At 40.6% G+C, this 25,298-nt stretch overlaps 1 protein-coding gene across 1 annotated transcript; it reads right to left on the reverse strand.

The window, feature by feature from the left end:
- Positions 1-2,354: 2,354 nt before the first annotated feature.
- Positions 2,355-25,211, reverse strand: LOC131701928 (spermatogenesis-associated protein 21-like). Its single transcript, XM_059002766.1, has 9 exons — positions 24,207-25,211; positions 23,473-23,829; positions 10,803-10,857; positions 9,385-9,628; positions 8,325-8,455; positions 7,877-7,941; positions 7,392-7,535; positions 2,804-2,878; positions 2,355-2,485 (listed from the first exon to the last, which is right to left on the reverse strand). Exons 2-9 carry the CDS (start codon positions 23,600-23,602, stop codon positions 2,355-2,357), a joined length of 975 nt encoding a protein of 324 aa, XP_058858749.1. The 5' UTR covers positions 23,603-23,829; positions 24,207-25,211.
- Between the last annotated feature and the right edge of the window lie 87 nt (positions 25,212-25,298).

Below are 25,298 nucleotides of genomic sequence, written 5' to 3' on the forward strand. Positions count from 1 at the left end.
CATGTTCATTTTTTAACACTGTAACATTTAAAACACATGCATTTCAGTGCCATATTTGTACAACTACAGTATATATCGTTGTTCCATATAAATACTCTTGAAAACGGTGGCTTTTCTCTTATTGGCAATGTGACAGGGTGGCTGGGCGGTGACGTCAAGGCAGGAGCAGGAACTAAAAACACTGACACCAAGTACTGCAGTTAAAATAAATGATGCGGCGGAGCCGTTTTATTTAAATACAAAAATAAATAAAAAAGTTTAAACAAAAAGAAACTGTGCTAGCAGAGCAAAATAAATATTTAAAAAAAAACAAATCACAAACACAAAATAATACACTTAAAGGTCCAGGTCAGGCTGGGCAGTAGCCTTCACTGATCCTGGAGTTTCGTTTCGTTTTTGATCCTCTCTCCTCCTGTCTCCGCTCTCGCTCCTAACACCCACACTGAGTGCAGCGAGCTACAGGCTTTTATGCAGGTGACCATCTCCCGATTAGCAACAAATTAAACCACCTAATTAATTCGGGAGATGGACACTTTCTGCACAAGGTTTTTAAATTATTCCTGGCAGAGGACGAGTGCCCACTCTCGCCTCTGCCAGAACATACTTTAAATAAAACAATAAACATACAAAATGCACAGCTACACCGTCATATTTAAATACAATAATAAATGACACAGTGCTTCACCGTCTGTGATAGAGAGAGAAAGGATCAATGCTGTAAATCTCCCTCCCAACTAGAAAGGGCGCTGTGTAAGGGGAGAAGGTATGATGCCTCCTAGATCTGCCACATCGGTGGTAGGTGGAAACCGGAAGGTGACCATATTAGCTGGGGCGCGTAGCTGCAAATACGGACGATTCCATTGCAGTCAGCCCTCTATTGGAGAAACCATGGCGACGCATTGATTGCAGGGAGGAGTTTGCTGGGTACAAGGGGGAAGCAGCTACGTCAGTACCTCCCCTTGCGCTGAAAAAGTGAAACGACCGGCCGGAGCTAGTGTTTGTTTTCTATTTTGTGTTCCGTGTTTTGTTTGTGTTTTTGTAGAGGAGCAGGAGGACGGGAGGCTGTAGCCGGAGAGCCAGCTTTAACCCCAGAGCACGCCCCTCACCACACAGCACAACACCGCACGCACAGTGCACGCACCACGATCACCGGAGGAAAAGAGCACAGTTTTCGTGCATGGAGGATTGCGTCTTTTTGTTTACCTTTTGGACCCTGAACCTTTTGTTGTTTTGCCCCAATACCGTCGTTGGTAGCGGGGCTTATTATTGTTTTGTTTCTGGATTACTTTTTGAACTTTCTGTTGGATTTAATAAAAACGGATTATTATTGGGAAACGGCAGCCTGGACATTACACTCTTTTTGCACTGCACCAGTCATCCTTATCACACCGTCATATAAATACAATAAAATAAATCATAACAAATACAACAAAACAAATACAAAATACTGAAGGACGGCACCTCGCTCGTCCTCTATAATCAAACAAATACAAAGTAACACAGGGGCGGAGGGGGAGACCCCGCTCTAAAAATAAATAAACAAAACACTGTACAGGGCTCCTCGCCCTGTTACAGGCAACTTTCGGTTAATGACAACTTTTTGCTGCGAACCGAGAGGTTGTTAATGAGCGGCATCTACTGTATATTGTAACAGTTGCCATTAAGTGTATTACATGTTTTTAAGTAAATGCTTACTGCTATGGTACTTTGATTTGTTACACAGGTTTAAATGTTCTATTATAGAACATAATATAACCAACTGAGTAATTTCATAGTTATCTCATTTGCTAATAGGTTAATTGACCCAGGTTTCCCTCACCAGGCCACATGACCATACACAGGTGTCTATAAATCAAACCCTTTTTGGTCAATCAGGAGGACGTTACGAGACAGGCCTTGGTGCATGTTTGCTTTTTTATCCAACAAAAGCTGCTGAACTCTTTATCCATTACTTTTGTCTTTGCTCTAAGGAATTGCTGGTTGAAAATAGCATTCCTCGTTCCATGGCGTACTGCAAAGCACTGAGTGAAGATAACCTTGTGGATTACAATTGATTCTGATTCAATGGAGAGGACTTTGTTTCTTTTCTACCTTGGAACATTTCTGGATGTCTACAGGAAATCGTTACGGAGCAAAGGGCCGTGAGTTTGAACTGGGGGTTTAATAAGAGACTTTATTGACTTTATTTTGTTGGGTTTATTGTATATGGTGGAGTGTGCTGATAATTAATATATATATATGTAGTTTATATCTATACGACTTCATGTTTTGGTCTAACTTCGTTAGCATACCATTCAGTAGTACTTTGCTTTTTTTAAATGTAGCTTTAACGACATCCCAAACCAGTTCCCAGCTCACCACACAATCTCCCTCATGGAGTGGAAAGGAAGTGCTCCCAGGCCCATCATTGTTGTTACTGCACTGAAGAATACAGTCTCACTGTCTTCTTTTGATTTAGAGCGTGTGCTGGTAGTGGGGGCTGGAACTAAAACACCATACAAAAGAAAAACATACTGATATTCATGTGCCAAATTCATTTTGTCAAAAATAATTACCCCACATTTCACCTCAATTTAGAATGTCCAGTTACACTTCCTCATCACTGCAATTCCCCAAAAATCTGAAAGTCAGTGGACATCCTTTCCAGGAGCTGGAGAGCCAATGGGCAGCGAAGACTGACAAATTCACACTGCCAGGAAACGAACCTGCACTGCCCTGACTGTGACTCGTCCTGCACAGCACGCAGTCATGCCTTTATCAGGGAACCCAGACACAATACTTTAATACTGTGTGTTTTAATTACCATGCAGGAACTGGGACAATCTTCTGCTGTCTGTTAGCACTGTCAAAAAGTCTTCAAAATTCACCTTCCCATCACCTGCAAGTAAATTACATAGAATTTAAATTACAATAATTTACCAAAACTTTAACTGACCCACAGCTGAGCCACTGAGTCCAAGACGCCATTCATTGATTTAAACAATGCAGAGGGCATTGGATCTTAAGGGGTGAAACGTAAGTCTGCTTCCTTCTTTAACTAATGAAATGGCATGAAACTATTTCTAAATCTTGTCTATCATAAGAACATAAGAACATAAGAAAGTTTACAAACGAGAGGAGGCCATTCCCATCTTCCTCGTTTGGTTGTTAGTAGCTTATTGATCCCAGAATCTCATCAAGCAGTTTCTTGAAGGATCCCAGGGTGTCAGCTTCAACAACATTACTGGGGAGTTGGTTCCAGACCCTCACAATTTGCATGCTTACACGCTACAGTAAAGATGCAATATATAAGAACATAAGGAAAGTTTGGGGTAAATGGTGTGCTAAGAGGATCTTTTTTAATAGGTCAGAATCCAGTTATTTGAGATGTTACTTCATCTTTTAGGCTATTCCATGTATTTATAACTCTCTGGCCCATATGCATAAAACACCACTCATCGCGATGTTAGAATAACGCGCCCTTAGAGACCAATTTCCTGTTATTTGTCTGATTCCTAAATCTGCCTTGTGCCGTTAATTGACCCATACAGGAATCATAATTGGTGGAGAATAAGATGCGTCTTAACGGTATCATTTTCTAGCATAATTTCTGTGTTTAGGAACATGTATGTAAGCCTATAGCAATAATACAAACATGTTTGTTTAATAAACCAATAATTAGGTCATTTAAGTATTTTGTTATTTGTAATGCATACGTTATTGGATTGTTAACTCGTCCGAACAGGATAGGCTGCTTACTGGTTGGAAATCATAAAAATCAGGTTTGTAGCCTATTCATTGTCTAAGTGGAGAAAATGGCAGGCTTGTGTGGGCTGTACATCAAGATATACTGGAAGACGATCCTCCTAGAAGACCCCGCAGATCTGAGCTGCGACTTGAACCTCTGGATTATTCTGATGTGAGCAGGTATCAACTCAGCAGGAGCACAATTACTCACCTTTGTGGAGAACTAAAACATCATCTGAAAAGTTTAACTGCTAAAACAAGGCTGTTCCTGTATAATGAATGCATGATTTGGATTTGATGTTAGTGAATTTTTGAAGGTAAAAAAAAATAACACGCTGTTTTCTGTTCCTATATTGATCATGTCTGTGCGCAGGAAGCTAGAAGGCCTACTGCACTTTTCATATTTTTCATAGGATTCCACTAGTGCCGCTGCAATAGCCACAGAGTTAGTAGAGATTATGGCTACAGTAGGGATCCCCAGGAGATTTTGACTGATCATGGAACCAACTTTTTGTCTAACACGTTGCAGCAGGTATATCAAATATTAAAAATAATGAACGTGAAATTTATCATGTAAATTTATTAAAGCCCTGGCAGACAAGGAATGTAGCCCCAGGCAATGTAGAGGATGATTTAGACCCCTGTCCAAGAAACTCCTAGCACAAAAATAATTTTGATGGGGGAACAATTGGTTCCAGATCAGCAACGGGAGCTGCGTAAGCTTATTGAGGAGTTCAGCGATGTTTTTTCTGATGTACCTGGCAGGACTAACTTGGTTGAATATGACATTGTCTCTCCCTCAAGTGTCACAATACGAGAGAGACCTTACAAGATCCCAGAAAGTCGCCGAAGTGGCGTTCGCAAAGAGGTATGGGACATGATCGAACTTGGGGTGATTGAGCCTCCAGGAGCAAGTGGTGCAGTCCAATTGTCATAGTGGCCAAGAAAGATGGCACCAATCGCTTCTCTGTGGACTTCCGGAAGGTAAATGCTATTGCCAAGTTCGATGAGTAACCTATGCCTCGGGGCGACGAACTTCTAGATAGACTGGGAAAGGCGAAGTTTATCTCGACTCTGGACCTGACAAAGGGATACTGGCAGACTCCCTTTCTAGAGAGAAAAACATAGGAGGCTGTGTGGTCCAGTGGTTAAAGAAAAGGGCTTGTAACCAGGAGGTCCCCGGTTCAAATCCCACCCCAGCCACTGACTCATTGTGTGACCCTGAGCAAGTCACTTAACCTCCTTGTGCTCTGTCTTTCAGATGAGACGTAGTTGTAAGTGACTCTGCAGCTGATGCATAGTTCACACACCCTAGTCTCTGTAAGTCGCCTTGGATAAAGGTAAATAAACAAATAATAATAATAAAACCGCATTTTCAACACCAGACAGCCCGACACCAGAAGGGCTGTTTCACTTTAAAACCATGCTGTTTGGGCTACATGGTGCCCTCGCTGCCTTTCAGAGACTGATGGACCAGGTTTTATGCCCACATCATGACTATGCAGCAGCGTATATTGATGATGTGGTGATTTACAGCTCCACCTGGCGAGAGCTAGGGTTACAGCCGTCCTTCAGTCTCTAAGGGTAGCCCGGCTAACAGTTAACTTGAGAAAATGTGTGTTTGCCAAGACAGAGACTTTTTTTTAAATAATTTAGTTGTTGCCAATTATTTTTTATTATTTTCTCCCCAATTTGAAATGGCCAATTATTTTTTAGGCTCAGCTCACCGCTGCGCTGACTCGGGAGGGCGAAGACGAACACACGCTGTCCTTTGAAGCGTGTGCCGTCAGCCGACCGCTTTTTTTTCACTCTGCCACTCAAGAGCTACAGCGTTGGAGAACAACGCAGCTCTCGGGCAGCTTACAGGCAAGCCCGCAGGCGCCTGGCCAGACTACGGGGGTCGCTGGCGCGCGGTGAGCCGAGAACACCCTGGCCGACCTAAAACTAATTCTTTGTGGGAAATGGAAGTGTGATACCCGTGGTCACCAAAATCCAGGCTTTGGTCGACGCGGCGATCCCCAAAACCAAGACTCAGGTGAGGTCACTACTGGGATTAGCTGGTTATTACCGCCGCTTTATCCCCGAGTATGCCACAGTGGTTAACCCTTTAGTCGACCTCACCAAAAAGAGTGCTCCAAATTCAATTAAATGGTCAGCTGAGCGTAAACTTTGCCAGGCCCCCACCCTTATCACACCTGATTTCACCAAGAGATTCATCCTCCACGCCAATGCATCGGACGTGGGTTTGGGTGCTGTCTTGTCCCAAAAGGTAGACGGAGTAGAACACCCGATACTGTAGCTCAGTAAAAAGATGCTACCTCGGGAGCACAACTACTCCATGGTCAAAAAGGAGTGTTTGGCCATTAAATGGGCTACTCACTCTTTACGATATTACCTGTTGGGACATTCATTTGATTTTGTCACAGACCACGACCCACTCAAGTGGTTAAGCACAATGAAGGACAGCAATGCTCGGATAACTCGGTGGTATCTGGCGTTGCAACCTTTCATGTACCACATGGTACACTGTGTGGGGAAAGACCACCAAAATGCAGATTATTTTTCCCAGGAGGGGGTAGTAATAGGAAAGTTAGATTCAGCCGAGTGTTCCTTCGGCTCCACTCTGAGCGGTGGGATATGTGACAGAAATACAATGATTCATGGTGGTATATCTCCCTCCCGAACTGTGAGGGTGCTAAGCAACGAGAACAGAGTTCTTTGGACTGGCTGGTCTGACAGTTCTTTCTCAGGGTCGGGAAGTCGGCCAGTATGGATGAAGGCGAGACTCCATTGGAAGAATGCATTGACCCGGAATGTAAACGATGTGGCAGCCACAGATTGGAGAGGCTGTTGCACTCGTTTCCCAAGGGGTCATATGTGACAGCATAAAAGGTGGTGGAGAATCGCAATCTGTTCCTTCGTTTGGTTTGAATCTTTAAACTGTAAGGACCTGTGAGAGACCCAGGGATAAAAGTACCATGAGTGTTTTGTTTTGTTTGTCTATAATTGTTTGTTTGTAAATATTAGACGGCTATCACGTTCCAGAGCTGTCTCCAAGGGCCAGCACAAAACCCGGAACAGCACTGTACTTTTGTCACGAATAAACTGGTATCACCCACCACGAGCACTACAGCACGCACCCAGGACTGGTGACCGTGTTTTGTACATTGTGGAAAAGATACGTGTGTTTATTATTTGGGATTGTAACCCGTTGATTTATTTCCAGTGCATTACACATTGTTGTGTATTGCCTGGAGTTATTGTTTGGTCACCAGACCAGGATTAATCAATAAAACCTGTTTCCAACTGGATTACAATTCTGTTTGTTCATTGCGCACTGCATCACTCCTGCAGCTTTACACAATCAGCCACTTTGCCACAATCCCCCAGGAGAAATATGCATTCCCTGTGACTATCATCTTTAAGAGTTTGTGATAAACGCAAGCGAGGGCCTTCTATAGAAAACCTCAGAGGAGTTCAAAGCCAGGTACAGGTAGAGAATTAAAATAACCTAATATTGATGCAACTCAAACCTCTCAAATTGCAAACACTGTAAAACAGTAAGGGGATGTATTGAACAAGATATCTGAAGTTTTTTAGTGTTTAGATCTGCACTACTAAATACACAATCACATACCTAAGACATACCTAAGCCAACAGCTCACCGTCTATATCAGCACTCTGCATTGCCCTGTCCAGTTTCTCTTTACCCACAGATATGCCCACATCACTCAGACTGGACCGCAGGCCATGAACATCAATACAATCCTCCCTGTTCTTATTGAAGAGGCCAAATGCTTCACGGAAAGCTGCAAGCACATTTGAAGGGAAAAATATATTTATTAGTAGTATTAATATAATATTGTTAAAAATATGGGCTGGGCAGTTCAGCAAACTGTAGAATAAACATTACCATAACAGGGCAGTGAAATTTGGTATAGGTGTAGTGTATGTACACTAACGAATGTAAATATAGTAAAACTATATAAAATTGCCTAAAGTAAATGCCTAAAGCCCTCTGCCTCTGTGCCACACTGTATCAGTGCTGTTCTTCAACAACAGAAATGCTTCATGAATACCACATTTGATTGAATCCCATTGTTTCCATGTATCAGCTACAACCCTCCAGCGCTAACTCAGGTGCGCTCACCTTGGACCTGTTGCTCTGTCAATTCCTTCTTCCGTCCTCTCTTTGCGTCTGCCCCAGCATCCTTCCTGCACAAAACACAGATCCAGCACTCAACAACATCATAGGGTTGCATTACATGAAGGTTACACATGACTGCAATAATAGTGAAGGACAGAGGTTATGGACTATAGGCCTAATTTATCAAGGTCTTCAGACAAAAATGCAATTTGCTCACTTGTAAGGTTTAAGATTTTGTTACCAGTTTTTTTTAAATTAACTATTTGATTTCACATTCACAATTTATTTTTGCAAATTGCAATTTTGGTGAAAGGCAAGGCAGAGTGCCAAAATAGCCCAAGTCAAAATGCTGTGATACATGCTTATGTCAACTGTTTTCATCCTATAATAAAAAAAAAAATTGTAAATCACAAGAGTTGTCTTGACTGTACAGAAGTAGTGATTTACTCACGTCTCTTCACTGCAGATTTTGGCTGCTACCTTTCTCTTTTCAGTGCTCTTTCCTCTGGGGGGCAGTGTGCTGTTACATGTATGGGGTACTCTTTTCTGTTGGTTTTGATAACCAGGGGTTTTAACTTCTTCCTTTTTGATTAAGGAGTGAAAGACACAGATAGATAACCAGATAGCTTTGTATAATCACTAACTTGTGGACTTGGAGGTTCTGAAGCCAACGTGATCAAAGGAAACATGACATACTGTGTCCAACAAAAAATATAACATAGTTTTTGGGATAACCTAATCAAACAGGTGAATATAGGAATGGTGGCAAGTACCGTTGGTTACACAGGGTTAGGCTTAGGGTCGGGATGGGTGTACATGTACATGTGTTACAAGTACTGCTTGTACTAAAATCTCCAATTCAAATATTGGTAAATTTCTGTTTTTGCTTCTGAGCATCCTCATCACCATGGCTAGTACCAGGCTGAGGTCTTTGTGTGCCATTCATTTTCTTTTGGAATGTGTAGCCTACACACGCAGGGTTGACCCAAACCCGCTATTTATTGTGAGAGGTGTATAATTCTCCATTACTAATTGCGGTGAGGGGTATTTAAATTGTTTGATTGCAGAATCGTCTGCTTTACCTAATTAGTCTTATAAAATAGGTGGTTATTTTGACGCTGAGTGCGGCTGTACTGAACACGCACATTACGTGGCTTTTTGCAGTCGTTGTTTCCCCTTTATAAATTTGGGCCTCAGTAGTGCTAAACATGAAAATACTAAAAGAAATTTCAATAAGTCCAATGACAAATATTTTGACACAAAGTCTTTATCAAAGTCTTGAAGATATTGAAAGAAACTTCCATTTCAAGCCCATAGCATCTTTTGTGGTGCAATATTCAATGCAGTCAGTCTCGGTTGTCTTAATTGTCACATAGCATTATTGGTCAAATGATGAGAATTGATTACAATTTCAAATACTGTAAGCAAATGAAACATAGAAAACAGCAGTGTAATATATATGAAGGGATTGTATGGGAGAGAACACATTTAAATACAGCCCAGGTACCTACTGGTATTGCCTTGTTCTCTTTCTTGTTGGGTTCTGGCTGCTGAGTCAGTGATGGCAGGGTTAGTATTGCAGACGTACTCTGTGACAGGACTGTGTCAGAGGCGGGTTCTGATGGCAGCAGAGGAGAGCAAAGCTGATTCAGTGCTGGAGCTGATACACTTAATTGGGCTTTTAAGCATTGCGGGTGTGGTGACTCCTCATACAGATGTGGTGTCACAACGTGATGTTTTACAATAGAAGCGTCACTGAAAAAGAGCAGAAAAGGAAAGCTGAGACCAATACTTCATTTATTTCAAACTTTTGCTCTCATTTACAAGGGGGGGGGGGGGGGTTAGGGACAGCAGCCACACACAATCCAGTTACACCCTCTCATACACAATATTACAGAATATAACAATATATCAAATAAAAAAAGCAGCGAATCAAAACAAGAACCACATTACAAACACAATTTGTTTTTAAACAAAGTGCTTCTGAATTTGAGTTTCTGATTTAGTTTACTTTCTGGTAGACCACTCCAATCATTATGTGCTCTATATGCAAATGTCACTGCTTGACACATTTACAACTACTGCACATCACCTGTGGCAAAAAATAAATACATCTAGAAACAGGACAACATCTAAATGATATTTTTGTGTGTGCTTGATGATTTTGGCCCCTTGAGGAAGTGTGACAGGGGCTGTTGTGAAGGTGGACAATGAACTGAAACTCGGGGGAGAAGAACCTTCAACTTACTGGATAGAGGAATAAAGACTTAATTAATTTATGAGGGCCATAGTCCTATCTCTAGAATCACACACAGCTTAAATTAAAAACTAAAAAAAGGTTTAATTTAAAGCAACAAAATAATTTCAATAAATCTTAGCCATTTTCCATAGGTCTCAACTGTTCAGTTTTGAAAGATGTTAATACAAACGTGTATTTTCATTTTAAAACAGACATCTCCACTACGCCAGGTTAAAGAAAGCTCTCACTCTGCTTGCCCTGCCTTCCAGGAAGTGTGTTACTGCTGTACCTCCTTGTTCACCCCAGCAGTATCTTAAGGGTCAAAGCATTTTATGGACTGAAAACAAGTCAGTCCATAGGGTGCACTTGATTGGCTATTGCCAGAAAAGAAGCCAGTGATGGGGTGAGGACAATTTCACTCTTCAGGTAAAGCAACCCAGCAATGACAAGACATTCTAAAAGCATGGCTTGCAAACAAAAATCAATTAAACATATAAAAATGCTGAAAACGTGGGCTTCTTTCAAAACTGCACATTTAAGACCTATATAATAAAGTGCATTGCGGACCTGTTCAATTAGGCAACCTATGGCAGCTGGCAGATTCCTTTACTCTCAATTCAGAGAGACAGGGAACAGGGCTGTATCAGAATTGAGAAAACTGCTACACATTACTAAACTACGAGCACTTACCTTTTTACCCCCTCTCCTGTCTTGCAGCAGAAAGATGAGATTAACTTCCACAGACCTGAAGAATGTGCAGAGAAAGTACAATTGAGATATTATTATTATTATTTATTTCTTAGCAGACTCCCTTATCCAGGGCGACTTACGATTGTTACAAGATATCACATTATTTTTACATACAGTTGGGTTTTTACTGGAGCAATCTAGGTAAAGTACCTTGCTCACGGGTACAGCAGCAGTGTCCCCAACCAGGGATTGAACCCACAACCCTCCGGTCAAGAGTCCAGAGCCCTAACCACTACTCCACTCTGCTGCCCTAAAACACTACTCCTGTTTTACTGAAACTGAAGGGCAACCGCAACTGAATGTGTGATGAGTCAAAGGGGTTTTGGTTTGCAATTCAGCCTACCAACTGCATAAGAACATAAAAACAAGAAAGTTTACAAACGAGAGGAGGCCATTCAGCCCATCTTGCTTGTTTGGTTGTTAGTAGCTTATTGATCCCAGAATCTCATCAAGCAGCTTCTTGAAGGATCCCGGGGAGTCACCTTGACTTTCAAATAATCTTTATTATAATTGTTTTGCCAATTTTAACAGGCAGTGTATGATATTTCAGTATATAGTGTATGCGATTTCACTATGTAGTGTATGAGGTTTCAGTATGTAGCGTATGCGGTTTCAGTATGTAGTGTATCTGATTTCACTGTGTAGCGTATGCGATTTCACTATGTAGTGTATGAGGTTTCACTATGTAGTGTATGCGGTTTCAGTATGTAGTGTATCTGATTTCACTGTGTAGTGTATGCGATTTCACTATGTAGTGTATGCGGTTTCAGTATGTAGTGTATCTGATTTCACTGTGTAGTGTATGCGATTTCACTATGTAGTGTATGAGGTTTCAGTATGTAGCGTATGTAGCGTACGTCAGTTTGAATTATGTCCCTAACGGCACCTCATAGGTTACTATAGTATTTACTGTATTGTACTATAGGAGGAAAAGTATATACTCCTATTACACTAATTTTATATACGTAGATACATTGAATTTAAAATCTGAATGAGTATATTTTTTAAGATGACTGCTGTGGTATACACTTAAAAAGCAACGACATGATTTGTTTATGCTATTTATATTATTTCAAAGTGTTTATTAGGTGTCAGTATATGGTAGCATTGGATTAATCTATGGTATTGTAAATGTACCGTTGTCTAAATTATTTCTTCATAAATCTTTTATTAATTATAAGGTGTCAATTGTTGCTATACTGTATTTTATAAGCTGGTTATTTTGTTATCCTTTAGTCATTCTTTCTGTCCTTTTCTAAAGTAGTTTGCGAATGGTGTTGGGCCGGAAAGTGGCACATCTTCAGAATGTGCTACGCGTACCTGTTTAATGCCCGAAAATGGTACGCTGTCAATGCTGTGATTGATGGCTGCACAAATCACTACGAACAAGACAAACTGGGTCAATTTTAGAGACCCCAATTTGTTGCGCATCAGTTAACGTTACACAAATTTGCTGAATTGTGAAAAAAAGCTATTTATATATATATATATATATATATATATATATATATATATATATATATATATATATATATGAAAATAACTTTAAGGACCAAACTTTGTACATTGTACCCCCTTCATTTCAAATAATTTGCGATGCCCGGCAAGCGCAGTGCACGGTGTACCACGTTTTAATGTGTAAACACGACCACACCAGCAATAATTTTTGTTTTAACATTTTCTATAAAAAATAAATCAATTCAATCAACAACAACAAAAACAACAGCAGCTATAATAATAATAATAATAATAATAATAATAATAATAATAATAATAATAATAATAATAATACTTGTACCAACCTCCCAAGACTCCCGTGTTCCAGTCCATGTTAATAATCAACGTGCATAGTTTCAGAATTTTGTGAAAAATGAAAACGGTCTCTACATGAGGGAATGGCTGAGCCCGGGGCAGAGCAGCTACCACACGCATTCATTTTTTGTATGTGTTTTAACTTTGTTGTCTGCGTATTACATTAGCCCAAGCATGTAACTCTCGTTTTTCAAGGACTGGCTTTAACGAGTTTTTAAATTATTTGTCAATTTGCTAAGCTGTCCCTTACTTCAGAGGAGGACTGTGACGTCATGGAGGAAAACGCGTATGCTTGAGTCTCTTGTCAACAATCACCGTACCGTCAGATTTTAAGCAATTGGTGATTTACGTTTAATACATATCTGTTAATGACATTCTGGAAATGAAAAAGACGCTTTCATAATTTACTTTTGAAATGTATAAAATTAAGTACATTTTAACAGCGTCTAAAGTCAGTAATCCACCTGCAGCACATCTTTTGAGGTTATTGCTGTACACGTTGTACTTGTCAGTAAGAAACCCCACAAAGACAGCTGCAGGAATTTAACCTCAGGGCTGAAGCCTGAAGCGTGTTTTTTATATTTTCTTGCCCCCTTTGTTAATAAAAATGGAGGGGAAAAGGTGCCTTTAAAGGTCAGCAGTGTGGAGTAGTGGTTAGGGCTCTGGACTCTTGACCGGAGGGTCGTGGGTTCAATCCCAGGTAGGGGACACTGCTGCTGTACCCTTGAGCAAGGTACTTTACCTAGATTGCTCCTGTAAAAACCCAACTGTATAAATGGGTAAATGTATGTAAAAAATAATGTGATATCTTGTAACAATTGTAAGTCGCCCTGGTTGCACTTACTTGATTCATGTCATTAACCAACCATGTCATTAAATGGTCTAGCCTGTAATGTACAGGTGGGGACAGATAGCCTGAGAATAAGGCATAGAAACAGATACTCCTTCAACCTAAGTGTAAGATTTGTGAAATAATGTTGCTAGCTACTTTCAGTCAAACATGCTAAAGGTGTGCTTTGTTATAGAGCTCAGTCATAGTGGGTTTTATCACTGTTTTTTATCATTGGTTTCCACACACAGATGTGCAGAGGTGACAAGAGCATCAATACACTTGCCCTCTCAAATTTCCTCGATAACAGAAACAAAGGCATTGAAACTGACCGAAATAAAACTGAGCTGTGCCTCAGACTAGTGACATGGATGGGAGAGAAGATAGTGTACCCTTATAGTGATAGTGAAAAAAAAAACATTAGGCCGGATTCACTAAGCATTTTCTCCAGTCCAAAGTTTGCATCTCCTTGTTGAACATTTGTTGGAATCTATAACTCTAAGTATACTCTATAACATACCCAAGAGCAGAAATGTATTCAAGTCACGTTATTGATATGAAATGAAATAATAATACAATGTAAGAGGATACACATTTTTACATTAAACAAATTTTAGGAAGGTAAAAATGTAATGAAATAAATACTCTTTAGAATTTAGAAATACTAAAATAAACGTAATACAGTCAATCAGTGTGTTTACATGAGTAAAAATTCCGATATTTTTCGGAAAACTAAGTTCTACTGTCTGTGCTGTTAATACCGCTGTATTGTGTTCCTCTTCCCCCGTCTGTATTACCTGTAGTTGCGGGTTCGCTCTGTCCCTGTGGCTGTGCGAGCTATCCTGCACGCATGGTGCGCTCTGGTCCCTGTCACTGGCTGTTGATTGTGTGTGCCCATTGGTCCTAGTGTGCGGCTGGGGACCAATGGAATAGCTGTTCGCTCTGGCACCTGATTAGCATAAAGGGGCGGAGCAAAGTTATAAAAGAGGGCGTTGCACGTTCATTATGGTCGTTCCAGGGCAAGCGGCTGCAGTAGTAGGTTCTGTAGGGTGCTGAGAGATGTCATTGTATTTTATCTTACTCGTAATTGTATTAATACTCGTACTGTGTCTTGAAATGTATTTTTGTTTATGACTGTAAGTCGCCCTGGATAAGGGCGTCTGCTAAGAAATAAATAATAATAATAATGTTAGGGATAAAGTAATGTTTGTCCGTATATATTTTTTGAATAGCCCATATTAAAGCAGCACATGTTTTCCAGCTTTACAAATTACGTGATAATTTTAAAGCTGGAAAATGTCTGCAAAAAAAATTGGTAATATAGAACAGGATGAGCTGTTGGAAAGGCTGATTGCACATTGTCGGGAATCTGAATAGAGGTATAGGATAGTAATCTTTGAATTTAAGACCTGACACTTCGATAAAGCACTTTTTATTGGATTGGTCTCCGTTCTATCGCAGAAAAAAATGCCCCGTCTGTTCACATCGTACTTAGGGTACTACAGTACTTTGCATGTGAAAATATCCTGCGTTTTCCGAAAACTTCAATCCATGTATACAGTTGGATTCTAATTAGACTTTCTATCGTTTGTTTTCTGATTCAGTTTACGGAAAACACTTAGTCATGAAAACATACTGATTGACAAGCTTTTCAAATAGAAGACTTTCTGTCTTCAAATCATTTAAAAGGTTTCTTTTAGTATTTCTTAATTTAAAGTTGACATGTATCTAAGAACATAAGAAAGTTTACAAATGCGAGGAGGCCATTCAGCCCATCTTGCTCGTTTGGTTGTTAGTAGCTTAATGATTCCCAGAATCTCATCAAGCAGCTTCTTGAAGGATCCCAGGCTGTCAGCTTCAACAACATTACTGGGGAGTTGGTTCCAGACCCTCACAATTCTCTGTGTAAAAAAGTGCCTCCTATTTTCTGTTCTGAATGCCTCTTTATCTAATCTCCATTTGTGACCCCTGGTCCTTGTTTCTTTTTTCAGGTCAAAAAAGTCCCCTGGGTCGACATTGTCTATACCTTTTAGGATTTTGAATGTTTGAATCAGATTGCCGCGTAGTCTTCTTTGTTTAAGACTGAATAGATTCAATTCTTTTAGCCTGTCTGCATACGACATGCCTTTTAAACTTGGGATAATTCTGGTTGCTCTTCTTTGCACTCTTTCTAGAGCAGCAATATCCTTTTTGTAACGAGGTGACAAGAACTGAACACAATATTCTAGATGAGGTCTTACTAATGCATTGTAAAGTTTTAACTTTACCTCCCTTGATTTAAATTCAACACTTCTCACAATATATCCGAGCATCTTGTTGGCCTTTTTTATAGCTTCCCCACATTGTCTAGATGAAGACATTTCTGAGTCAACATAAACTCCTAGGTCTTTTTCATAGTTCCCTTCTTCAATTTCAGTATCTCCCATATGATATTTATAATGCACATTTTTATTGCCTGCATGCAATACTTTACACTTTTCTCTATTAAATGTCATTTGCCATGTGTCTGCCCAGTTCTGAATGCTGTCTAGATCATTTTGAATGACCTTTGCTGCTGCAACAGTGTTTGCCACTCCTCCTAGTTTTGTCTCCCTTTTTGTGGATCGGTATTACGTTTGCAATTTTCCAGTCTGTCGGTACAACCCCTGTGTCAAGAGACTGTTGCATGAACTTGGTTGGCGGTTTGTAAATAACTTCTTTCATTTTTTTGAGTACTTTTGGGAGAATCTCATCCGGCCCAGGGGATTTGTTTATTTTAAGACCTCCTAGTCCCTTTAACACTTCTGCCTCTGTTATGCTAAAGTTATTTAAAACTGGATAGGAACAGGTCGACATGTGGGGCATGTTGTCCGTATTCTCCTTTATAAAAACTTGTGAAAAGTAATCATTTATTATATTTGCTACTTTTTTTTCTTCATCTATGATTTTGCCATTTGTGTCTCTTAGACATTTAACCACCTCTTTGAATGTTCTCTTGCTGTTATAATATTGGAAAAACATTTTGGAATTGGTTTTAGCCCCCTTAGCAATATTGATTTCTATCTCTCTCTTGGCCTTTCTAACTTCCTTTTTGACTTGTGTTTGCAGTTCCAGGTACTCTCTTTCTGTGTACTTTGTTTTTGTCCCTTTTAAATGCTCTGTAAAGTGCTTTTTTTTCGCTGAATAATGGCATCACCTTAATTATCCCAATTGTGTAAATGCCATTCTACCAGACACTTGTATGGCTAGTTTCACAGACTCCATTAGCTCTAGTCTTAGAATACTTTACCTGAAATAACATTAGTTTGTCCAAGATTAGTAATAATCGGGGTGTGTGAAACTAGCTATTTAAGTGTTCCAGAATCCCGTGCAGTGTTAACATGAAACACATTACTTTTCCTTTGCTGTATTCCGTGTTGTCCTATTCACAGCAATTTTGTTCAGCATATTCCTGATAATTAATAATTATATACATATAATACAGAAGAGACAAAAATCTAAGAGAGCATCTCGTCCACAGTAACATTCGACCCAATCTTAAGGGTACGTTTCCATGCAATAGGTCACGCTATGCTACTTGTAAATACATTCACAGCAACACAGTAGTTAAGGGAGCAAAATCCTCATTTACTATCCATGATACTTTTACTTGCTTTAGTAAAGGAATAGTATATTGCATTGGCTGCATCAAATGTAACAAGCTATATATTGGTGAAACAAAACGACGCTTGGCTGATCGCTTCGTGGAACATCTGAGAGGTATACGAATTAACACCTCTACCTTTCCTGTCGCCAGACATTTGAACAGAAATGATCACACTATAGAAGACATCACAATTTGTGGGATGGTTCAATGCTACGGAACTAATGCTGTCAGGAAACAAAAGGAATGTGAACTTATTTTCAAAATAGGCACTTTGGAGCCATTTGGAATGAACATTCTATCCTGAGGTCATCATCATCATTATCATCATCGTCATCATCATCATCAACATTCTGGAATTTTGTTTAAAAGACTACTTGTTTGTTTTTTATCAACCTCTTAAAGCACTGTTTTTTTGTATTCAGCCGATGAAGGACTTTTAGTCCGAAACGTGATTTGTAATCAATTATCCTTTTCTTTTTTCTTATATATGTACTGTATATATATATATATATATATATATATATATATATATATATATATATATATATATATATATATATTGTGAGGAAGTAGGTGGAGTGAGACAGCAGGGAGGGGGTTAATCCTCCCTGCATAAAAGAAACATGTGAGAATGCACATTGGTTTGATTGTTTAATTGTTTTATTAGTAATGATTATCCGCACCTGAGCGTTATTGGGCAGTATAAAAGTAAAGCAGTTAGTCTGCTCGGGGCTGCTGAGGAGAGGGAGGCAGAGAAGGTGCTCTGCTTCCAAGCAGTCGGATGAGAAGGTACGGTGTAAACCTGCGTGGTTTAATTAAGTTTGGGGCAGGGAAACGGCTTAGCCGTCCTGCGTTAGTTAGGTTCCTGCGTGTGTAGTTAGTGCTCGATAAGAGCTAGGTGTTTATTTGGTTTTGTGTGTTTTGATTTTGTGTTTATTAAAATTAGCGCAACCGCGCTGTGAAAATCCATTTCTGTGTGCTGGGTCAATTCTTAAAGGGGCAACGAACCCGAGTGGGTGAGATCTTTTACATATGGTACCAGAAGTGTGGGTGCCCCTACGACCCAGTAAAAGGAAAAATGGATTTTAAGGAACTGATCGAGGAAATTAAGAGAAACACCGCTGCTCAAGTGGAGCAGACCAAGAAGTGGAGAGTGGAGCTAGGGCTGCCGGAGCCGGAGCCTACAGAGCTGGACCTGCTGCTCCAGAAATGGGAGGTAGAGCAGCTGTTCCGAGAGCCCAGAGGGGAGGAGCCGCCGCTTCCGGAGCCCAGAGGGGAGGAGCCGGAGCCCGGGGAGGAGGTGGAAAGCATACCTCCACCACAGCCCCGACCACCACCCCTACAGTCCAGTTCGGCGCCGCTGCGTCCAGTCCCTCACCCCTTGCTCCGGGACACCCTGCCGGTCTTCCTGGACCTCCCTGTGCTGGACCTGGAGCCCAGGGGTCTGCAGCACTGGCCACAGCTCTGCCCCTGGTTACCTGCTCCGCTCTTCCCGAGCACCCAGACGTCGCTGGGCTGCTGCCAGACGTCGCTGTCGCTCCCCCTGTTCGCTGCTTCGCTCCCCCTGGGTGGTCGGGCATCACTGCGCCAGTCCCCAGGGGAAGACCTGTGTCCACTGCGGCATCCTCCAGTGCCCCGGCCTACGCTTCGGTCGGCCCTGTTAGCCCGGTGGGGTCCCGTGTCGCCGGTTTGCGGTCCCTTCCTGGCAGCGCCGAAAGGACCGACCCATCCTCAAGCCCGCCCGTGGAAGAGGGCGGCAATGGACATTGCTGGACTTGAGGCTGGGTGGTTGTGTTTTAGGGGAGGAGGTGGCCGTCTCGTGGCCTGTGTCTTGAAAAGACAAGGGGGGGGATGTGTGAGGAAGTAGGTGGAGTGAGACAGCAGGGAGGGGGTTAATCCTCCCTGCATAAAAGAAACATGTGAGAATGCACATTGGTTTGATTGTTTAATTGTTTTATTAGTAATGATTATCCGCACCTGAGCGTTATTGGGCAGTATAAAAGTAAAGCAGTTAGTCTGCTCGGGGCTGCTGAGGAGAGGGAGGCAGAGAAGGTGCTCTGCTTCCAAGCAGTCGGATGAGAAGGTACGGTGTAAACCTGCGTGGTTTAATTAAGTTTGGGGCAGGGAAACGGCTTAGCCGTCCTGCGTTAGTTAGGTTCCTGCGTGTGTAGTTAGTGCTCGATAAGAGCTAGGTGTTTATTTGGTTTTGTGTGTTTTGATTTTGTGTTTATTAAAATTAGCGCAACCGCGCTGTGAAAATCCATTTCTGTGTGCTGGGTCAATTCTTAAAGGGGCAACGAACCCGAGTGGGTGAGATCTTTTACAATATATATATATATATATATATATATATAATATGTATATACAGACGTGCTCAAAAAACCCCTCCACAAAAAACGAAGAATGCACAATTTTCTCTGAAATAACTTGAAACTGACAAAAGTAATTGGCATCCACCATTGTTTATTCCATATTTAATAGAAATCAGACTTTGCTTTTGATTTTTTATTCTACATAATATTGTAAATAATAAAACAAATGAAAATGGCATGGACAAAAATGATGGGACCCCTAACCTAATATTCTGTTGCACAACCTTTAGAGGCAATCACTGCAATCAAATGTTTTCTGTAGCTCTCAATGAGACTTCTGCACCTGCTAACAGGTAGTTTGGCTCACTCTTCCTGAGCAAACTGCTCTAGCTGTCTCAGGTTTGATGGGTGCCTTCTCCAGACTGCAAGTTTCAGCTCTTTCCATAGATGTTCTATAGGATTCAGATCAGGACTCATAGAAGGCCACTTCAGAATAGTCCAATGTTTTGTTCTTATCCATTCTTGGGTGCTTTTAGCTGTGTGTTTTGGGTCATTATCCTGTTGGAGGACCCATGACCTGCGACTGAGACAGAGCTTTCTGACACTGGGCAGTACGTTTCGCTCCAGAATGGAGCCCACTTTCGCTGAAAAAGCGACGGATGGTGCGATCAGAAACTGACGTACCTTCACCTTGGACTTCAGCTTGTATCTCTTTGGCAGTTATCCTTGGTTCTTTTTCTACCATTCGCACCATCCTTCTGTTCAATCTGGGGTCGTGGTTCCTGGGTAGTAAGTGTTATTTCCTAATTGCTTATGCCTCAGAAGTATAGAAAATGGCTATTATTCCCCACAAACTTTGCTTTTGTGACCAGGACAGTGATATTTTGAAATTTACCTATTTTCCAGAACATTCCAGATAGATTCAGTGCTGAGTAAACTTGGAGTAACTTCTAGAACTTTCTAGAACTTTCCAGTAATATAAATAGTAGTATAAATACAGGGGCCTTAAGCCAACCAGTTCAGTTTAGTTCCAGCTGCCTAAGTGGATACATATCTGCATTTTTCTGAGATGGCATCAAAGGTCATAGGAGACTTCAAAATGGTGGCATTCCTGATGTGTCTCCAAGGCGGTTTTACCAAGTTTCCCTGCTATCTTTGCCTTTGGGACAGCAGGGACACCAAGGCACACTACCACAGGCGGGACTGGCCACAGCGGACCGAGTTCTCTGTGGGGAGGAACAACTTCAAGTGGGAGCCACTGGTGGACCCCTGGAAGGTGCTGATGCCACCTGATGCCACCTGATGCTGATGCCACCACTGCACATCAAATTGGGCCTTATGAAACAATTTGTCAGAGCTCTAGATAAGGAGTCGGCAGCCTTCAAGTACCTTCAAGACTTCTTCCCTAAGCTGTCTGAGGCAAAGGTCAAAGCCGGTGTCTTCGTCGGACCACAGATAAAGAAGATCCTGGAGTGCAATGAATTCCCCAAGAAGCTCACTAGTAAGGAGAAAGCGGCTTGGAACAGCTTTGTCGCAGTGGTTCGGGGCTTCCTGGGCAATCACAAGGCCAAAAACTATGTGGAGCTGGTTGAGACTCTGGTGAAGAACTACGGCACAATGGGCTGTAGGATGTCCCTCAAAGTCCATATCCTTGATGCTCATCTTGATAAATTCAAGGAGAACATGGGAGCGTACTCGGAGGAGCAAGGCGAGCGCTTCCACCAGGATATACTGGACTTTGAACGCCGCTATCAAGGACAGTATAACGAGAACATGATGGGAGACTACATTTGGGGGCTGATTCGTGAAAGTGATTTACAGTATAATCGTAAATCTCGAAAAACTACTCACTTCTAAATCTTTTGTAGTCATTTTTGTATTACTTTAGTATAAATACATGTTAATTTGGATTCATATGTTGTTTATTTCTGACTTTATGTGAACGAAAAGACACAAATTCGCCCGTTTTCTCATTGGAAATATGTAAATAATATGTAAATATCACTGTCCTGGTCACAAAAGCAAAGTTTGTGGGGAATAATAGCCATTTTCTATACTTTTGAGGCATAAGCAATTAGGAAATAACACTTACTACACAGGAACAAAAATTGTGTTACATAGTGTCCTTAGAGCCAGCATTGCATGATATAATAAAAATATAAGTTTATATAAAGTAGTGTTAATTAGAATTAATACAGATTCAAAGATAGAAATAAAAATGATGTCACAATATATAGAACACCATTACATCATGTAAGAATAAATCTTGAATGTAAACAATAACAAATAGTTGTCATGCCGTCAAAAACCTATAAATACCTCCAATGTTTTGATTCAAGCACAGGCTCCCTTGAGAAAGATATGTACAACATATCGAAACGTTGGGCAGCTGGCTCTTTGAGCTATATATATATATATATATATATATATATATATATATATATATATATATACACACACACACACACACACACATATATATATATATATATATATATATATATATATATATATATATATATTCACACATCATAGGTAAATGAACTAGGGAATAACTTTTTTTAAACTTTACTCAACGTTCGCCAAGAGAAAGATATTTTTTTCTTCCAAATATCGCAGTATCCATCTCATGCTCCCTCCTGCAACAATGCTGGAGCTCTGATTGAAATGAATGGCATATTGTGGGAACAGAAAACTAGTATTGTTGGTCTACACTGCAAAGACATTTATTTTCTTCTGCATGATTACAGATATCAAAGCACAGTTGGACTGTCTGGCCTTCAAATCTTATCTTTCTAATAGGTTTCATTCGTCTCTATTGGGGAGGTAAAATCTGCATTATCAGAAGTTGTCTGTGGTGTTCCACAGTGCTCCATTCTAGGTCCCTTGTTGTTTTCATTATATATGCTATTGTTAGGTGACATTATCCGTAGACATGGAGTGAACTTCCATTGCAATGCTGATGATACCCAGCTATATTTGTCCCTAAAGCCAGGAACTTCTTCTGCCTGGGCATTATTAGCTGCTTGCCTTACAGTCATCAAGCATTGGATGTCACAGAATTTTCTAATGTTGAATTCAGATAAAACAGAGGTTATGCTAGTGGGCTCACAGAACCAACTAAAAGGAAATGCGGGATTACATGAGCTCGACCCTTGCAGTCTCTCATCAAAACTTAAATTAGAAATTAAGGGTTTGGGGGTCATCTTTGATCCTGATCGATCATTTGATACTCATATTAGGGAAGTTACTATAGTATCTTTTTACCATTTGAGAAATATAGCCAAACTTAGACCAATTATTTCCATATCTGATGCCGAAAAACTAATGCATGTCTTTTTTCCATCTAGAATTTATTATTGTAATGCACTTTTTTTTGGTGTCCCAAAAACATGTGGTATCCCACTTGCAGCTTGTTCAGAATAGCGCTGCTAGAATTCTGACTAAAACCAGAAAAAGTGAACATATTACCCCTGTTTTGGCCTCCCTGTGCAGTATATAATTGATTTTAAGATTTTGCTGTTAACTTACAAGGCCCTGAATGGATTAGCACCTAGTTATTTGCAGGAGTCACTGACCCCATATCTTCCAAACCTCACTCTGAGATCACAGGATGCCAGCCTGCTGGTTTTTCCTAGGGTCAACAAAAGCAACATGGGAGGAAGGGCTTTTCCTTGCAGAGCTTGTCAAAACTAAAAACGCACCTTTATAAAATGGCTTTCTTATCTTAGTGGGTTTTAATATATCTTTGAAATTAGCTGTTTTTGTATTATTATGATGTGTATACTGTTATTTAAATCTGTTATTTAAATATTATGATTGTGGTATGCGTGACATGCTATACAAATATATTGTGGTTTGTTCTTTTTTCTGCTATGTACTGTACAGTGCTTTGCGATACTTTTGTATAAAAAACAATATATAAATGCAATAATAATAATAATAATAATAATAATAATAATAATAATAATAATAAAGAGCCGACAATATGTTCAAAAATAACACACCACGGAGGGTCCCTGAGTGGCTCACCTGGTAAAAGCACAGCTGCATGGTGTGCAGGGCGAGTCATACAACGCAGGGTTGCGCCATGGCTGTGCCAAGTGGATTGTCTTTGCTGGGGATTCAGAAGGGAGCATCGCTTTGGCTCTGGCGCTCCCATGGGTTAGGAAAGCAAAACCAGCAGTTACTGTTTCTCCTCATCACGCTACAGCCAACCCTTCTGGCCAGACGCCAAGTGAGCTCAAAGCGGACACCTGCAGAGCAGGCCTTTGTCCTCCAGAGATCTGTAGCTTGCTGACATATGCTCTCGAGTTCCTGGATGTAAAAGAGGATGCGGGCTCAGTTGTGGAATCGGAGGATGCTCACTAGACGTTCGGGTCTCCTGAGCTGTGAGGGGAAAAATTATTGGACATTCCAAATTGGGGAGAAAATCAGGGGTAAAATAATTGGGCACACATGAAGATGGATCTTGATGAATCTCAGGATACTTGTGTGGATTGAGATGAACTAGGGAATGCAATTAGATGTGTGTTTTTTAGTTTATTTATGTGTCTATGTTTTTTAATGGAATGTACCATCATGGCCTGTTTCCAAGGGAGTAAATGTATACAGTTATATGTCCACAAATGTTCAGAAAATACATTTTCTTTACATTATGCCCAAAAACAATTGGCACCAAAAAGGTTAAGAGTGTACCAAGTTTACCTTGGGTATCTTAAAAGGAAGAATTATTGAGGCCTGAAACAGATTAATTGAATAATCACCATTTCTGTAGCACTCCCATCCTTGAAGAAGTTAAGACAGTGCTGAAGAGCTGAGAATGCAGTGTTTTAGAAATTCTTAGGGTGAAGAGGGACAGTGCTTGAGAGATAAGAATCATGAAGGCTTTGTCATGTCCACTATAAGCTGAAATGAGATCACTAAACTCACTTGTGAAGATTCCGGCTGCACAACTTAGCTACACAGTGCTCATTATTACATAACTTATTGGGTCAATTGCATCATCAGTGTTCTCATCAAAGGCCAGGCACAATTACAATTTGTCAGTTTCTCTTTTTTCACTTTATTTCAACCTTTTACAGATTGGGCAAAATGAACTGCACCTCGAGTGAACTCATACCGATTCTATCAATTGCAATGCACTGTTATAAAACCGAGAGAAAATACCTGGTGAATATACAGATAAATCCTTGCTTCAATTGGTGCTGTAGTGAAAAACCTTCAGCTTCAGTTTCCACTGCATGCAATTCTTAAATAATGATTTTAAGATCAATATAAATGCTCATTCATTCACATATGAAAAATATATTTAACTCAATGATCACATTAGAGGCAAGAACTATGAAATAAATTAACTTGGAAAAAATACTACTTAAAGTACCAAGTGCTCAATATCAGCGCTCTCAATTATGTTGACAGTGCTGGAGAGCTGATACAAGGAAGCTTGTATCTTACTGTACACCCAGATCCGCCCCAGATTCAACCAGCAGCACGCAGCTCTGTCAAATCCAAAGGGAATGCATCCTGCAATTTCACACAGGCTCCGTGCAGGCACTAAGACCCAGAAGCCACCTGCTCATCTAGTTCCACTGTCCCTGCTCATGTTGCCTGTGCTGCTGTCGAGTTCCTATTTCCATTAGATGATTGTGCCTTTACTGTACATCCCTATCTGTCTCTGAGACTCTCTCTCTACCAGTCTCTTCCCTTTGACCATGGATCCTGGAGCTGCAGGTCAGACTGCCTTCCCTGCTGCTGCTCTATTCATTCTTCCTGGTGCAGTAGCCAACCTCTATGAAGCATACAGTCCCCTTGCAAAAGTCTGCAGAGACAGCAGATGAAGTGGCTGAAACCTATGT

The sequence above is a fragment of the Acipenser ruthenus genome, chromosome 28, assembly GCF_902713425.1.
Source record: "Acipenser ruthenus chromosome 28, fAciRut3.2 maternal haplotype, whole genome shotgun sequence".
NCBI classification, from domain to species: domain Eukaryota; kingdom Metazoa; phylum Chordata; class Actinopteri; order Acipenseriformes; family Acipenseridae; genus Acipenser; species Acipenser ruthenus.

What these genes read in the sequence shown, in the direction of transcription:
- LOC131701928 (XM_059002766.1), bottom strand. Translation starts at nt 23,602, where the DNA reads ATGGGAGCGCCAGAGCCAAAGCGATGCTCCCTTCTGAATCCCCAGCAA. An exon ending in ACAGGAGAGGGGGTAAAAAG is followed by an intron (nt 9,629 to 10,802) that starts GTAAGTGCTCGT and finishes GCTCTTTTTCAG; the next exon opens with TGACGCTTCTATTGTAAAAC. An exon ending in AAGAGAACAAGGCAATACCA is followed by an intron (nt 8,456 to 9,384) that starts GTAGGTACCTGG and finishes TTAATCAAAAAG; the next exon opens with GAAGAAGTTAAAACCCCTGG.